The 16657-nt window shown below is 43.5% G+C and overlaps 1 protein-coding gene across 6 annotated transcripts in view; it reads left to right on the top strand.

Annotated features, from left to right (window-relative positions):
* The window catches only part of DST (dystonin), a 310970-nt gene that overhangs the window by 25898 nt on the left and 268415 nt on the right, over window positions 1-16657 (top strand). For 3 of the 6 annotated variants that reach the window (XM_074895774.1, XM_074895777.1, XM_074895776.1), the window contains exon 4: window positions 7626-7833. In XM_074895774.1, coding sequence (XP_074751875.1) covers window positions 7626-7833 — 208 coding nt within the window. Of the gene's footprint in view, window positions 1-7625; window positions 7834-9351; window positions 9484-16657 lie in introns of those variants that run through there. The other 3 variants (XM_074895781.1, XM_074895780.1, XM_074895779.1) reach the window with 1 other exon arrangement.

Here is a 16657-nt window from a genome sequence, read left to right as displayed (position 1 = left end):
TCTTGCTCTCAGGCTTCTCACTCAGCCTTTCAAGAAAATTCAACCTTGGGCAGGGAATATTTCAAACCCAACATAAGATAAGGCAACTTAAAATTGATTTTATTGGAGAAAACAACCTAATAACTTAATTACATGAAACTAGTACTACTGTTAATATAAGAACCTGTATTTTCAAATAGTTAAATGCTGATTAATTGCTGGATCAAGTCTTGAAACTTGGTTTTAAAACATGAGATTGAAACAGTTTAAAAAGAACAAATGAATGTTTAATTCTATAAGGAGGGAAACTTACCTGTCAGGAATGTTAGTTGTTACTAAAATCAGAATATCAATACCACTGTTTTGGATTTTCATTATGTCATTTTAAAACATTCTTCTAAGGCCTCCTTTTATTTTTTTCTTGAAAACAATCTGTGTCCATCAGAGATTCAAAAGTTACTTAGAACTTTAATTTGCTCTTTGCTGTTCAGAGTGTTTTCATACTCTGATATATCTTTTATGGCAGGAATAATTTGATTTGCTATTTAAACATATATAATATAATAAATCTACAGTGAGAAGTTTAGAAGGCTGAGGAAAGTAATTGAGGCTAAATGATTTCTTCTTCTAGACTTCCTTTGTTACATGGTTGGCCTTGCAGGCACAGTAAGCAGATAAAACTCTGTGTGCCTTCCTCAAACCTTAGTTCTGTCACTTTATTCTCTTTTGTGTCTGGCAGACTAGGGGGGATCTGAATGGATGCAAGATAGCTGCAATTAAAAATTAATACAAAATTTATTTTTAGCTAATGGGAAGTTTTTTTGCAAGTTATATGCAGCAGTCATCTAAGGTCTATGCATTTCTTTTACAGAAATAATTCACGATTTTGCGACCAGGAAATCCTGACATTTTATGTATTAATATCTACGAAGCATTAATTTTGAAACAAGATAATGATAATTATAATGGAAGTAGCACTTACCTAGCTAATGGTTTTAGTATAAAACTCAAGAAAAATCCCTATTCCTCATGCTGTAGGTTCCCAGATACTTAGAGCTCAAAATATTATCTTGCCATCTGCAAAACCTTCAGTGCCTTTCTGTTGGCTTCTATAATGTAGGTAAGATATTTCAAGATTAAATCTTGTACTTCATATTGAAAAACTAGAGGAAATAGGTGAGGAATAAAGGAATACATTAAATATGTAACATATCAAGGCTGTCGTGTTGATGATACTATTCATTTTCAAGTGACATTCAAAAAGAATCCACATTTTTGTTAGCAGAGTTTTACTAAGCAGCTCTTCAAAAGAATCGATGGCTTTGACGCAATGTAGCTAGTTTAAACCAAATGCTCTTTGGCCCCACTTCTATATAGGTCTTGGTTACACTGAATGAAGTAGGCCTTGCTTTTCAATATTTGCAAAAGGAAAAAAACCAAGCAGGTTTTCCTTATATTCCAGAAACATATTTTATACACCTTGTTTTTCTCTTATGATGACTATCTTATTTGGTGGAAGTTGCTGAGATTTGTGGAGAGTATCCTGACAGTATCTGATTCCCCAGCTCATCACACAGTTAACAGGGAGTTACAAATGTGGAGCATCTCTCAACTTTCTGCTCTTGAAAGGGATCACCAATAAATAAATGAAACAGTAACTCTACTTGTTGGAGTGTAATATTCACTGATTCATTTTGTTTGCTACTAAAAGATGCTATGACTTCAGACCATTAAGTACTTGAAATTTGGTGTATTTCTGCAGAATTGCACCGTGGTTTCTGCTGCCTCCATTGCACATGTCTCATCCAGGGACCACTTCAATATTTTAGCCAATTACACGTAAAGCAGAATGTATAAGCAGTCACTGGAGCAGGAATCAGAACCGAGCACTTCCTTCTGCCCCGAGGGAGCTCTGTGTGCTCTGATGCAAAGTGCTACACTCCCTCTTCCTCTTTTTCATTCCACACCAAGAAATCTTGAACTCTGGAGTTTTTGGTTGGTGTTTTTGTTTGTTTGGGGTTTTTTTTGTTTTTTACCCTGTATGATTTCTACAATGACGAGGTCATTGCAGAATAGACTCTGGGCTGGCTGCTGGGAGATGAGGCTTTGAACCTGGGTTTCAAGCTTCTTAAGACAATAAGGAAAAGGCAAACAGCTACTTCATTTCTTTTATGGTTCAAAAGAAACGAGTGCTCTCTGCTGTTATGAAAGGATGACTGAGAACCAATTTCAGGAGGTTTGGGGGTGTCTTATATCCCTGAATAATGAGATGCTGCATCATCCTGGGTGACCATTTTTTTCTGACTACTTAATTTCTACCAAAACCACAGGATTGGATCACATCAGTTTTAGATGTATAAGTAGATGGATATCCAGTAAACAGTTTGATGTTACAAGACCGTATTGCACTGCCTTGATGTTTGAAAAGCCTACCTGTTTGCAAAGGTATTTTAACATGGTCAGACCCTTGATGCTCAGAAGTTTCAGATTTAGTGTATTTACTTTCTAGCTTGCTGCTTATTGCTTTAGAACATTAAATACAAACCCAGAAACTCTGTAGTTATGTTTGCATATCCTGATAATGTAGGCACTTTCAAGTATGAACGTTCTCTTTAATGAGTGGCACACACACAACTAGAAAAAAATATTATTTTAATATGGCTGTGTCTCTACTGGTGGATTTTTTTTTTTAAGCTTAGCATAGTTGTTTTTACATTGCCCTTGTTTGTACTTTAATTTGTGTGTCTGTTTTGAATTTTGATAATTTCTGACAACATGCAGACTCAAGGGAACTGCATAGCCTGATTACATACATTGTATGTTTTGTATTCCACATTGCCTTATCTAATCTGGTTAACGTGGTAAATATTTACTAATTGGAACATTCAGTTGCCCCAGATTTTGTCTTAAATTTATTAAGTTATTTTACTTTAAAAGTTGATCCACTTTAATATCATTCAATCTGGGATGCTAAAGGACAAAATTAGCCTGTTACATTCAACTGATATTCTAAATTATTCTGAATTGGGAGGAATTTTGTTGAAACACACTCAGTAAAACCACGATTCAAACAATTTCTGTTTCTATTTATCCATTGCCTACAATGAACATAATGAAAGAAAAGGAAATGTCTTCCAGGAATTCTGAGATAATTTAGTATAAGTGAAATATAAGTAACTCATAACTAAACTGAAAATTCAATTTCAGCCAGTGTTGACCTGTACTTCCCAAAACCCAGCATGAAAAGACTCATTGCAGTGGAAAATCATCTCAAAGATAGGATGTGGAAGTACAGGATATTGGTTAGAATTCAGTTTGCCAGCACAATCTCTGATGTATCATAAATTAAGGGAATTTTTGCAATATGATGATAATTCAGTATCAGCCTCTTGGCAGCTTCTGCCAGCTGGATTGCTTGACCAAGTTTAAAACCTGACCTCTGCTAATGCTTCTGCCTCTAGGAATGACAGTGCAAAACCTACTGGTGTTCTTCAGGGTATCAGATCCTATTTAAGGGGTGGCTTATCTGATATATAGGTGTTGTGTGTTACCTCATACTGTTTTCCAGCTACACTGTCTTCCACCTAATTTCCACCTGATCTTCTGCAGTGCCTCACCTATGACAAACAGTCCTTCTTTCCCTCCTCAAAGGAAATAATGCCTTGGTACTTGGCCAAATCCCTCTTACAAGAAGAATACAAAATACTTCTTTGAAATCATACCCATTACTGGAAGCCAGCTCGCTTTTATAGCACAGTAGCAAGCCTGACTCTCAGGCGGCTGCTGCAAATCACCTGATTACAGAGAAAACCCTAGACACTGGCAGAAATGAATTTTGCTCTCCTAAATCCTTGTCCTGAGCACTTTGCCTCCCAAGACATGATGGTGAGGACTCTGTGAGCAGTTTGCACCCCCCTGTGGTACTGACGGTGAAATGATGCATTAAGTTTAATCCTGTACTTTGAATGCAGGCAGACAAAACTCCGCTTAGATTTGTTTATGTATGACCAACAGGGTTCAGTGCACAAGCTGTTCTATGCATAGCTACTATGCAAATTCAACAGTTCCTGCTGATCAACAATAGAGGCTACAGATAAGTCTTTAGGCTAATGAGCAGAAGGAATGCCTAATCGGAGGCATAGAATAAGCAGCTATAGCATCTGGGCTGTGACCTTACAGGCCTTCAAGCTAAGAAGGGTCAAGGCCTGACCCACAGCCTAAATCCCAGAGTAGGCTAAGTAAGGATGTTTCTAATCAATATTTTAGTGGATATAAAAGACATTTCACTCATGAAACGCAAAAAATTGTTGTGTAGTATTAACAGTTATGTTTTTCACTTGCATACAGCAATGTGCTTTATAGAAAAATAACAGAAATGCCTTAAATATTTTAACAGGATATAACAGATTTTTCTTCTAATTCTTCCTAATTGGCCAGGAACCCTTTTCAGGATATTACAGATGTTCCATGTTATTTTGCATTTTTTAAACCAATTAATATGTTGCTGTAATCATGGAATGCTTATTTGGGAGTTACGGCTATGGCATGGAAAATATAGTTACTAAAAAGAAACAATCCAGTGGGATGAGTAGTAAGCATGTTGTGAACAGTGGCTGTGCAAAAGGGGAATAATTACAGACTTCTTATCAAAGCTATTAATTTACCCAAGAAAATCAGTTGTTCAGTTCAGTCTTTAGAATAGCAAAGTCAAGATTCTTAAAAATAATTATGTGCTCAATAGCTCTGTGTACACATTACTCAGAAGTATCTCCACGCTGAATAAAACAGTAGACTAATTTAGAAGTTGGCTTTTCTCAGATGTGAGTTTGCCAGATTTTGCTGTTCTGAAAAATTCCTTTCCATGCTTCCTACCTTGTTCTGAAAATGAGACAATATGATTCCTGAAGTTAGTAAGCTGAAGTGGGTTTTGTTCATTCATTTTGTTAATGCATACATTAAATAAGGTAGAAGGACAACGTAAAAGAGGACAGCTGGTTGTAATACACATAGATGCCAAAGACTGCTCTACCACTGTCTGTTCAGTTTGATTCCTCAAAAATATGGGCATGGGGTCTTCTCACATAGTTTATATTCCAGTACTGTAGCACAGCTGACCAGGAGTACAGTCTCCTTTTCCCTAAAACTGACATCTCAATAAGAGCGTGGCGCATATGTTCAGTGGTGTATATGGAACCATCACTCAACAATGCTTTTGGATTCTAAGGGTAGGATGAACTCTAGGAAGAGTTGCTATGAAAAATAAGAATGGGTTATTAAGGCCTCTTTTGAGAAAAGAAAATCCTACTGGATAAAAATTATAGTGTACTTTCAAAGATAAATTAGAGAGATCTTTCTTCAAAGTTTCAATAACAACTGCTATTGTACTTTATCCCTGCATACTCCAAGGTGCTACATAAATACTAACAAACTATCACTATAGCACCATCACAACACTGTGTCTGGGCTCTTTCTAATCTTCATATTATAAACTAGAAACAAAGAAAGTGAAGAAATTGAAAGGCAAAATCTGTCTCCATGGATCTGTGTTATCCAAAGAGACCAAGGGTTGCTCAGCAGCTAATGGAAGATACAGGCCTGAAGCAGGATGTTCTGAGCTGGGATTAAAGGGAATACTTTATCTTTGATGGTAGAATCTGGAGCTAAGGACAGACCACAAGAAACCTCATCCTGAACTAAGCACATCAGGAGCCCTGTTAGCCTCACCTGGTACAGCAAAGTGCCTTCTATACCCTGCAGCAAGCTGTGCACTTCCAGCTGCCATCAGGAAGACACCTGTCTGACCATCCTGCTTTATGAGATGCTACAGAGAGTTTTAGCTTATTACATAAACTGGCAGCAAAATATTCCCAGCACTAGAACCAATTACTAAGGCAATCAGAGCTGGGATCAGACATCTCATGTTTCTGTTTTTCCACACTTACCTCTTGCTCTCTCCACATCACAATAAACAAAAATTCAGTTAATTGGTTTTATGTATTCATTCCCTTCCTCTTTCCTCTTTTGAACTTCACCATGAAGTAATTTAGAAGGAGAAAAGAGGATTGTGACAGAAGTGAAGGAGATTGGGAGGAGCAAAGGAGATTGGGAGGAGCAACCACTAATAAAAGATACCCTCTTATTTAGTGGATTATTCAACTGTATATTATTGGTAGTTTTATGCATTAGCAAAGAGTGCATCACGTTGTTACTCAGGATTATGCAGGTTTTGAGTTTTAAAATGGGTAAAATACCCTGCAATGTAATAATAACATTCACTTGTCCACCCCATGAGAACTGACAGTTAAAAAGTTCACACAGCAACAATAAATTCTATCAGATCACAGTCACAGTACAAATTTCTTCTGTAAGTAAAGGTACATTTCAATCTCCTAAAAAACCCCCAAAACCACCCACCACAAAAAGAAAACAACCCAAACCCACCAAGTGCTACAAGACAAGCCTAAAATAATAGCTGTTTTAGTATCAAAAAATCTGGAATCTACATGGGCTGAATGAGGGCTGGCTGCATAACGAAGTGTACTGCACCTCTCCAAATTGAGAATAGCATACCCCCAAAAATTAACATCATACCTGAACCAGCATCGGGTTATACTTTGGAAAGACCGTCACAGTAGCTCCCACATGAAATCACAAATCAAGCCCATCGTTTTCTAGTCGGGTGCCCTGAAGAAACCACAGGTGTCTCCAACCGGCAAACACAGAGGACGAGCAACGGCATCCTGCCCCACACGGTGTCCTGACAACCCGTGTATAACCCTGTATCCTAAATTCTCAACACGGTGTCGAAATGTTACTGTTCAGACATCTCCGTTTCCCACTTCACCCTAAACAGGGAAGCTAGAAATAGCAGCAGCCCCATCCCTGCAGTGCATCAGTGCTTATTTACGTTTCTGGACGCTTTCTTATTTTTGGGTAGCTGGGAAGTCTGAACGTGGATACGGTCCGTATGCCGAGATCAGCCATTTGTTTGCCGAAACCGTCTTAGCAAATCGTGACCTGTCGTGCCCGGCTACCCAAAGGGGCTGCTCTGAGAAATCCTATTTTCCTCCCTGCCTGCCTCCCCGAGAGCCCGGCAGGCGGAGGGGCTCGCCGGGGCGGTGACACGGAGCCCGTCGCCCCGCGTGGGCTGCCCGCGGGCGTGGGTCCTTCCCACAGACGGATTTACATGAACGATTTCACCAGCCGCTCGGCGATAGCAAATCTTTTCCTCGTCCTGGCGGGGGAGCCAAACGCTATCGATTTGTAGCCCGGAAGGTTGTTTTTTTTTTTTTTGGTTGTTGTTGCTGCTACTGGATTTATTGTTGGGGAAGGGGGAGGCTCATTTGCGAGCTGGTTGCCCAGCCGCAGGCCACGGCTCCCCCCTGCACCCCTCCAAATGCATTCCCCCTGAAGGCCGGCTGTCTTTTGGAGGATCACCGTCGGCGCTCCGTACACGCACCCCTCTTTCCCCCCGCTAAATTCACGGCAATGGTGAGCGGCGACGTCCCTCTCCCCTGCCTTCCTTTTCCCGTGGGATGCTCTTCCACGCCACGCGGGGCGGGTACTCGCGGGTGCTCCCGGCGGCCCCACATCCCGAGCCGCTACCTACACACCCTCCATCCCTGTCTGTCTGTCTCCCCGTGCAGAGCTCCGGCAACGCGTCCTACCGATGCTCCATGTCGTCCTCCGCCGATTTCTCCGACGAGGAGGAATTCAGCCAGAGGTCGGGGACGGTGTCGCCGGCGCCGGGGGACACGCTGCCCTGGAACCTGCCCAAACACGAGCGGTCCAAGCGGAAGATCCAGGGCGGCTCCGTGCTGGACCCCGCCGAGCGGGCCGTGCTGCGCATCGCCGGTAAGGCGCGGCCCCGGGGGGGCGATGGGGAGCGGGCGGGTGGGTGAGGGGGCACAGGGACCCTCCGGCCCTCGCCTCTCCGACCGCGGCCCCGCCGGGCGGTGACTAAGCTCTCGGGCCGCGCTGGCCGCCTGGGTAAACCGACGCGTGTGGGAACGCCAGCCCAAACACGCGCAGGTGCTCCCGTTAAACTTTCATGCGAAAACGCATTCGCGGCGCGGGGCCGCAGGAGCGGCGTTACCCGTGTGGGCCGGTGCCGGCGTTCCGGAGCATCCCGCCGCCCCGGGTGGGAGCGGCGCTGGGCCGGCCGCAGCGCGGGGGGAGGCCGCGGCGGAGGCGGCCGGGGCGCGGGGCGAGCCGCCCGCCTTTGTCCGTGTGGGGCCGGGGCTGCGCTCGGGGGGGAGCCGGGGACCGGGATGGAGCCGCCCGATGTGCCGTAGGCGCGGGCGGGCGCTGGTCCGCGGCCTGGCGATAAATGATGTCGAAAACAGGGCGGAGGTCTGCTGCTCCCCGGTGAAAGCTGGAAACCGCCTGTAAGTCAATTGCAGAAAGATGCGGCGGTCCTGGGTGCTCCCCGGGGACACTGCTGTTCATCCCCGCCCCCCCCGTGTGCGCCTCCGCGGGTCCCCTCCAGGGACACCATTTCCCGGCGTAACGCATCCTAATGGCGCTGCCGGGGGCGGCGGAGGACGCGGTGGCAGAGGGTCTCCGCGGCGCTGGGCTCTCGCCAGCCACTGAGCGCGCCCAAGGGGGGGCGGCTTGCGGAGCCGGCGCGTCCCGGGGCTGCGCCGCCGCTCCCCGGGGGCAGGCTGCGGGGGCCCGGCGCCGCGCCCCGCCGGGCCGGGCCGGGGCAGGGGGCTCCGCTCGGGGGCGGGCCGGGGGGCGGTCGGTGGGGCGCAGGCGCGGTGGGGAGGCGGCCGGGGGCCGCTGTGACACCTGCGGCGGCGCCGAGGCCGCGCCGGCCCCGCCCCGCCGCCGGGGTAGCGGAGGGCCCCGTCCCACCGACCGGGTGCCGGGGGCTGCCCGCGGGGTCTCTGCCCGCGAGCCCCCGGCGGTGACGGCCGTGCCGCAGCCCCTCCGCGCCAGCGCCGCAGGGCGACGGCGCCCCCGCCCGCCCCATCTGCGCCGGCGGGCGCCGCGTCCCCGCCCCGGCGGCCGCCACCCTCCTCCTCCTCCTCCCGGGGGGAGGTCGGGGCAGAAACACGGCGGGGGGGGGCGGTTCAGGGCTCGATCCGCGGTGGCAGAGCTCGGCGGCCCCGCAGGCAGTGCCTCGGCGATGGGGCTGGAGCCGGGGGGCTGCGGCGGGGAGGCGGCGGCCGCCGCCGGGCTGGGGCCGCCCCCCTGCGCGCTCCGAGGGGCGGCTACCGACACCCCAGCGGCCGGTGGGGGCGTTTCCTCGGCCGGCTGGCAGCGCCCTCCCCCCGCCGTCCCTCCCTCCCTCCCTCCCTCCCTCCCTCCCTCCCTCCTTCCCTCCCTCTCGCTGGCCGTTGGTTTTTTTCTGGTGCCGTCCCCGAGCCGCCCGGAGCCGCGCAGGGCAGCGGGCAGGGCTACCCCCGGCCATGGCTGGCTACCTCTCCCCCGGCGCGTACTTCTACGCCGAGGAGCAGGAGTACCTGCAAGCCTACGAGGATGTCTTGGAGAGATACAAAGGTAGGGCAGCCCTCGCCGCGGCCGTCCGGGTTGCCGCTGGCCCCGCCGGGCGTGGCGGCTGCGGACACGGGCGGCTCCGGCGCTGGCGGGGGGGCCAGGTGAGCCCGTCCCCGCCGCCGCCCCGACGGGAGGCCGATGGGCGCCGGCCCTGTGCAGCGCCGGCCCGGGGGGGGGGGGCGGACGCGGCGGCTTCTGCCCTAAATAAAACCCTCCGTCTCCCCCTCACCAGCGGGCGAAACGCACTCCCCGTGTTTAAAGTGTCGTTTCCCAGTGAAACGCGGACGCGGTGATTTAAGTCTCGATGCGCGTTCGTATTTAAACCTTCGGTTTATTTTTATCTTTTTTTTTCCTTTTGGTGGTCGGGCAAAAAATGTTCTTTCGTGTAGCACCTGAGATTTTTTCATCAAATACAGAAAAATACAGGAAAAAGGCGTTTATGCATAACAGAGATGCGTACATCTAAATTTATCTTGCTGGAAATGTAAATTACGTTGCTTGCTTAAATTAATCGGGGTGGAAGAGATGGTTTTGGGAGACATGATTCATTACTCTGTTTTTCAGCACATTTGCTAATACTAAATCCGAAAATCCTTATCAAAAGTGTTAAGGGTCTGATTTTAGTTCAAGTGAAAAAGGGATAGAGTTAACTGTTCGGATCGAATCTTCATCCCAGAAATAGTTTTTACAGCATGTCACAGCATATGCTGACATTTTCAGTGCTGAGCCCTTTTGTAATGTTTGGGGAAGTGATGGGTTATATTTTATATCTGAAAATTTTCAGCTGTGTGTATCCAGTCAGTTCTGAAGATTTTGGTTAAATGGTTTCCACTGATGGGAGTGGGAGTGGCATAATTTAAGACAGCTTGATTTGAAGATACAGATAACTGATTTTATTTAATCCAGGTTGTTAGTGGTAATATTTGGAAAAATAAGCTCTCTACATATGGTTATTTTGACTTGAGAACTTCCGAGGTCCGAGTCTACTTTATACCTGTGTCACTTGCAATTTCATGTGTCATTAACAGTGTTGACTAATGACTCCTTTGTGTCTGTTGCCCATTGTGTCAATGCAGCTATGGAGCATGTGCACTATTTCTGTACTGAAATGCATTAGTGCATTTTAGTTGAGAAGTAAATATGGTTTATAATCGATCATCTTCAAAAGCACGTCTTTATTCCATTCTCTCCTATTTCTTAAAGTCCTCAATTACTTCATATGTAGCTGAATTGACTTTTGCAAAAAGCAAGTAGACTGTTTTCTCAGTGTTTTCTTTATTTACAAAGTAAACTTGGTTTTCTGTTCTGATTCTGATCTGTAGCACTGCTACTCTGCTTTAGATTACCTTTGATTTGCTGCTAGAGTCAGGTTTAATAAGATTCATTCTCATACCAGTTTGTCTACTTGTTTAAGAACCTGGGAAAAATATTAGGCCTAGTTTTCCTTATTTCAGTGAGAGTTTTATCAGGAAAAGGACTGACAGATTTGGTTTTTAAGTGTTGAGAGACAAAGGGATTTCAATTAGAATAAACTCCTAAAACTAAATCCCATCTCCATTAGAAATAAATGACATTCTGGAAATATTTGAGTATATTGTACTGTGGGGGTAACATCAGGTCCATTCACATGCTATTTTCAGTGACAGCCAAATCCCAAAATTATTCGGAAGGATCCAGTTTCTCCTGTCGTAGTTTTTAGCACCATATTCAGTATATTGGTATGCTGTGTTTTGCTGCTCAAGGTATAATTTATCCAGCCATGGGGAGCAAAGGTAAAGATTCGGACTTGTTTTAATTAAGATGTATTGGAAACCTGGAAAACACATTATTTTTTAAAATGTGTTTCCAAGCCGGTCATGATTTCCCATCCGAGTCCCAGTAGTATGATTTCACTACAGCGATTGTTGTTCTGATGACTTGCTATGGGAGCTGATCTAATCAGAAAAGAATTGCTACAATATAGGCTTTGAAGAGGGAGTGCCCTTTCTCTGAATTTCTCCGTTTTGTAAACACTGCCTTTAGTAATGGTCTTAATCAAATGCAAACCACGTTGACTTTATATTTCTAAGATGAGCTCCAATCCATAATTTTAATGCTAATAGTTCCTTTTTCCCCCTTTCTACAGTCTGCAGAATGCTCTTGTATTCATCTAGGGCATTATCAGGGTGCCAAATTATCTATGCCCCAGCTGTTGAGTACTGTAACTAGCAGAGTCAGCTGTACAAAATTCATTGCCTGTCTTGGAAGGCTTGTGATCGTATGATGCCTCATCATTAAGACGTTCAGGCAGTTTGATTTAGGAAGAAAAAAACAGTCCTTTTAAAATGTTGAAAAGTGACTTTTTTACCTGTTTCTGCGGCCAAAGTAGGCTGTGGATCTTGAAGACGGTGCAATACCAAGTACCTTGTTGCTTTAACAGTTGAAACCAGGATATTTGTATGTCTTCAAATTCTGTCTGCAGACCGTGTCTCTGACTGTGACAGTAAATAATTAGGCAACTGCTTGCTAAATCTGAGATAGCACAGAAGAGCTGTTTGCTAGGGGAGAAGAGTGGTTTTCTTTTTCCTGGCCAGCTCTGTTCCTGGCTGTCATACTGTTTTTCTTGATTCATGTAGTAATTAATTAGCATTCATTAAAGCATTTTGGTGGAGAAAAAAAGTCATGTTATATCTCTGATGATTTAGAAATCATGTTGAAATCATGTTGAATCAAGCTATTTACTCAGGGAAAAAATACTCCTTTGTTAGAAGCACCTCTAGGAATTCAAAGGCAAAGCCTTTACGGTGATATTGGCAGTAAAATGTCTAGTATATTTTTATCTGAAACATTTGACATATTTCACATCATATTTGTGACTGAATATGAAGATGAGAAATCGTACGAATACTTGTTAATATAACTAACAGTTCGACTTTATCTCAAAAACTATATTTGAGTTCTCTTGGAGATTATAAAGAACAAAGCAGCAAGACTAATTTTTTTTATCTCATCATTGCCTGTGAACAAAAATTAATGAAGTTATTATTAGCATCCTTCTTGGTAAATAAAAAAATTTTCTAAGTATTTCAGATACGTTTAATTTTTAAAATATTAAATGCCATCTCTATCAGATGGTGTAGGTGTGCATTGTTCTATACCAACATTATTTGAGTATTAATTATTTGAAGATCACCATTTTAAGCTTTGATTGCAGTACGTTCATTAGAATTACTGTGGTATAAATCTTAAGTAACACACCAAGAATCAAGACTTACATATATGATCCCTTTGAAATTCATTTCAGGTAAAACTTTTTTCTATTTTTCAGTTCAGGTAGTAAACATATAAATATCCTTTACAACAACCTTCTTTTCCTGTGAGATTTTAAACAATTATGTAACAAAGTTCCCTTCCTTTGACATCATTGTTGAAATGGGCACATCTGTTAAAGACTGTGTGATTGCAGTCTTTGAAAAAGAGCTAATTCTTCAAGTATTGAATAAATCACAGTTATTCGAGAATGTTCTTGCAATCACGTTAGCTAGAACAGTTTTAAATACATAGGGTTATCGGGCCCATGCAGACCTTTTAATGCTGCAGATTTTGGTTCTGTAGAAAATGTATCTGTTAGAAAATTGTGCTTGACGTGACTGCCCACAAAAAATACAACTTTGCAGTTTAGGAACGTGACTAAATTGTTGTTAGTGATAGGAAAGATATCACATAAATGTTTTCTTTGGATTGGATGCCTGATTAGTGCTTCCTTAAGGCTTGCTGCATAGCCTCTGACTCTGTAGGAAGGAGCGGCAGGTCTGAGACTGGGGATAGCAAAACTCAGGTTGGAGTGTTTAAACTTTGGCAAGATCTTTTTCACTATTGGCATTTCTCTCTTGCTTTAAAAAGATCTGTACATCATTCACATTCAGATACACATTCAGATGAAACACAGCACACAGTTCTGTTTCTGTATTCTGAGAACAAAGACACTGGAGATGGATGAGAGCTAGCAGGTCATCTGATGCATTTTGTTGTCTGTGTAGGGTTCAGAGGTAATGTAGTTTGTTCTAACGATTGATTGAGGGTAGCATCCAGTAAAGCTGTTGTGACATTGTTTGGGTACAGTTTTTGAATTAAGATGGAAAAAAAAAAGTAGATGCCTGTCATCCAGCTCCTTCGAACTAACTTCAGGAAGGGACCATTTGCTCAGAATGATTTTTGTACGTGTGAAAATGAAGCTGCTGCTGCGTTTTGGGAATTTGGATGCTCCTAAATGTGTTTGGTATCAGACTTAGTCCAGGGATGATATTCTTCAGAGATGGCTTCACAGAGTGAAGACAGGTGGGGCTGTGACAGACACTTCTGCCTCTGGAATCTGAATTTCCTTATTTGTGCTCTGAACTCAGGTCTGAATTTACAGTCTGCAGAAGTCTTGTTCTTCTGGGATCTCGGCTGTGAACTAACCAGATCTCCTGCTTCAGGTCTTCTGATGTTGAACTTGGAAAGAAATACTGGAGTAATTGATTAGATACTTCTAATTTATTTTCATTCTTCCTTGGCATAACAAAACCCGGTGGCATATAGGTGTTAGTTTTGCAGGATGTATCAGGGATTTCCACCTTGGACAGTTTTCTTCCACGTCTTCAGGTGCTGGTAGTCTCTAGCCTTGGAACTGAACACTTTTTGTTCAAATAGGACAGGGTTTTTTGCTGACTAGTGGAGGGTATGTGTGGATTATCCAGCTGCACGTCACCTAATCCTTTCTTTGCCTCTGTGCATGTCTTCAGTGTGATGACACTGTTGTTTCCCCTGTTCCTAGCACGCTTCCTACAGCAGGTTAGCCTCCCAGGAATGAAGGATTTTAGTCAACAGAAAGTGTCTTTAATTAGGGATTAAAACAGCATTTGTGCTGCGTGAAGTCAGACAAAATTAATGGGACTCCTTGGGCCATGGAAAAATGTAAAATCTGCAGTTTTACTCTGTTTTAACATTCTTCCTTCTTTAAGCAGAAAGTTCTCACTTTCAAATTGCTTGGAGGTGGGTTTTTATTTTTGAGTGCACTTCATCCTAAATCTGAACTAGATCTCGCTGATTTGACTTGTGTGAGCACTTCACTTGAGCTAAGTTAAAAAGGTCTTAATTTTGTTGGAATAAAGTAATGAGAAGCTGAATGTTAGCCAGTTCAGTGAGGTTTTGTCTGTATAGAGGTCTCAAGATTTGGGCAGCAGTTTCTAAAGCTGAGTTTGATGGTACACATAAACTGTGGTTGCGTCTCCACGGCTTTAAAAGATACCTGTTTGGATGACTAGGGCAGGCAGACTTTGGTCATTGATTCAAGTATCTTTGCTATGTGAATTGGGGTAGAGATCAAAGGTCCGTTTCATTGCTTTTCTGGTACTTCCCAATTCCCATTGAGTCAGAAACATCTTTTAAATAGAGCTCACAGGAGTATTCCATAATTCCTTTTTTTATGGCCAAAACCAGGAGATGGTGAACTATGAGGGGGATTGGTGGTGGGAAGAAAATAAATTTAAGTCATCATTATGTTAAAAGGCTTGTTTTGACTCACTTTATATTTTTGATTGAGGTGTTTCTAATTGTTTGCTGTCATCTAGTTTGTTCATCTCTAACGATATTTTGCTTGAAAACCAGATGATGCGTTCTCTTTTTCATCGACAGTTTAAAACATGATTTTAGAAATTTATTCCACCATTTTGCTAGAACTTCAACATGTACTTGGAATTAAGTGCTTTGTAAAATAAAAATGGGCTTATTCACATGCTTGAAGTTAAGTACAAGTATTTTATAAGCTCAGGCTTAAAAGAATAAAGTTTTGTAAATGTCAAATATGAATGCAGCTTATTGCTGCATGCCTGAAATGTTTCCTGTAAAACATCATTAAAGCCGTTTAATTATAACAAAGCCTTGATTTTCTGTAGTGGGTGAAAAATATTCATGTGCTGAATGCTTTCAGTCAACCCAGCTTTCAAACAGGTAAAACAATGCTTACAAAGACACTTCAGTCTGCGGGTCAAATCCTGAAGGGCATGTTAATAGCCAGATCTTACAAGTTGATCTGTGTAGGCAGACTCCGGTGCTTTTGTGGGAATACACTGGCTTCAGAAATCCACCCACGCCAGCCCCTTCCCAAGATCGAGGCCCAAGTAAATAGCACAGCCTTTAATAAGGCATACTCCTGCCGAAATCAGCCACCCTTTAGGGCGTTCCACTTTGGCTTTAGCTGCATTAAAAGCAAGTTAGGGTGTTTCCGGATTTAATTTTACTATACCTGGTGAATACATAATTTTGTTGTGGAGTGTAATGTATCAACTTTTTGGATTTTGTATATTTTAAACTGAGAGTAGCTGCAAATAAATCTGTGAAAGGATGAAGGTGCTAGGCAAATATACTGAGGGTTAAATTCTGCACATTGCAATTACTCAATTAGTGTAACTATTTCTGTAAGACAAGGAGGATTAGACCTCTGATGGGCTTTTCAGTAGCATAGGCCAAAATCTGCTCTTGATTATAGCCACATGGCCCTTCTGAACTTGGTTTGCTCTTAGATATATTTTAATTGTTCGGTTTTGTAGTTAATATGTGAAATTACAGTATTTAATAATGTGTTCCACAATGCATATAAATACAGATCAGCAATTAAGTGGTGTTCAGAGCCTAATTTTGTTGGAAAACTAAATTGGTTTGGCCTGAGATTCAGGTATCCAGCTATCTGACAGCTATGACACTTTGCACCACTTGCATCTAAAATTAGTAGGGCTCTTCTATACTGGGATTAGGGAGGAGGGTATATGTTTTTGTTCAGAAGATGAGTAAAAGTCTGACTCTCTATACATCTTTCAGAGGGATGTTTCAGGCAATTTACGGATGAGACTGCAAGTAAACAGAGAAGTCCAGGAACGTCTTTTGATGGGTACTGAAACCAGTATCCTGTCATCCTGCTGGGAGACTTTTCTCCTGCATGATCAGGTTACAGTCTGAGTGTTCCTCATGTGACACAAGGTCTTTTAGGCACCATAGAAGCAGCATTAGAACACACGTGTGGTCATTTGGACAGACATTTTTCAGTAATAATAATAAAGCATCCTGAGCTTTTTTAAGAGGAATGGCACTTGCGATGCTGTGGTTTTTATTCAAACAAAACTTCTGTTAATTTTGGTAGGAGTCAGGAACTTAGCTGTTG

Source organism: Athene noctua, chromosome 1, assembly GCF_965140245.1.
Source record: "Athene noctua chromosome 1, bAthNoc1.hap1.1, whole genome shotgun sequence".
Classification (NCBI taxonomy): domain Eukaryota; kingdom Metazoa; phylum Chordata; class Aves; order Strigiformes; family Strigidae; genus Athene; species Athene noctua.
The sequence above is the reverse complement of the archived record's forward strand: the minus strand, read 5'-3'. Positions and strand labels throughout refer to the sequence as shown.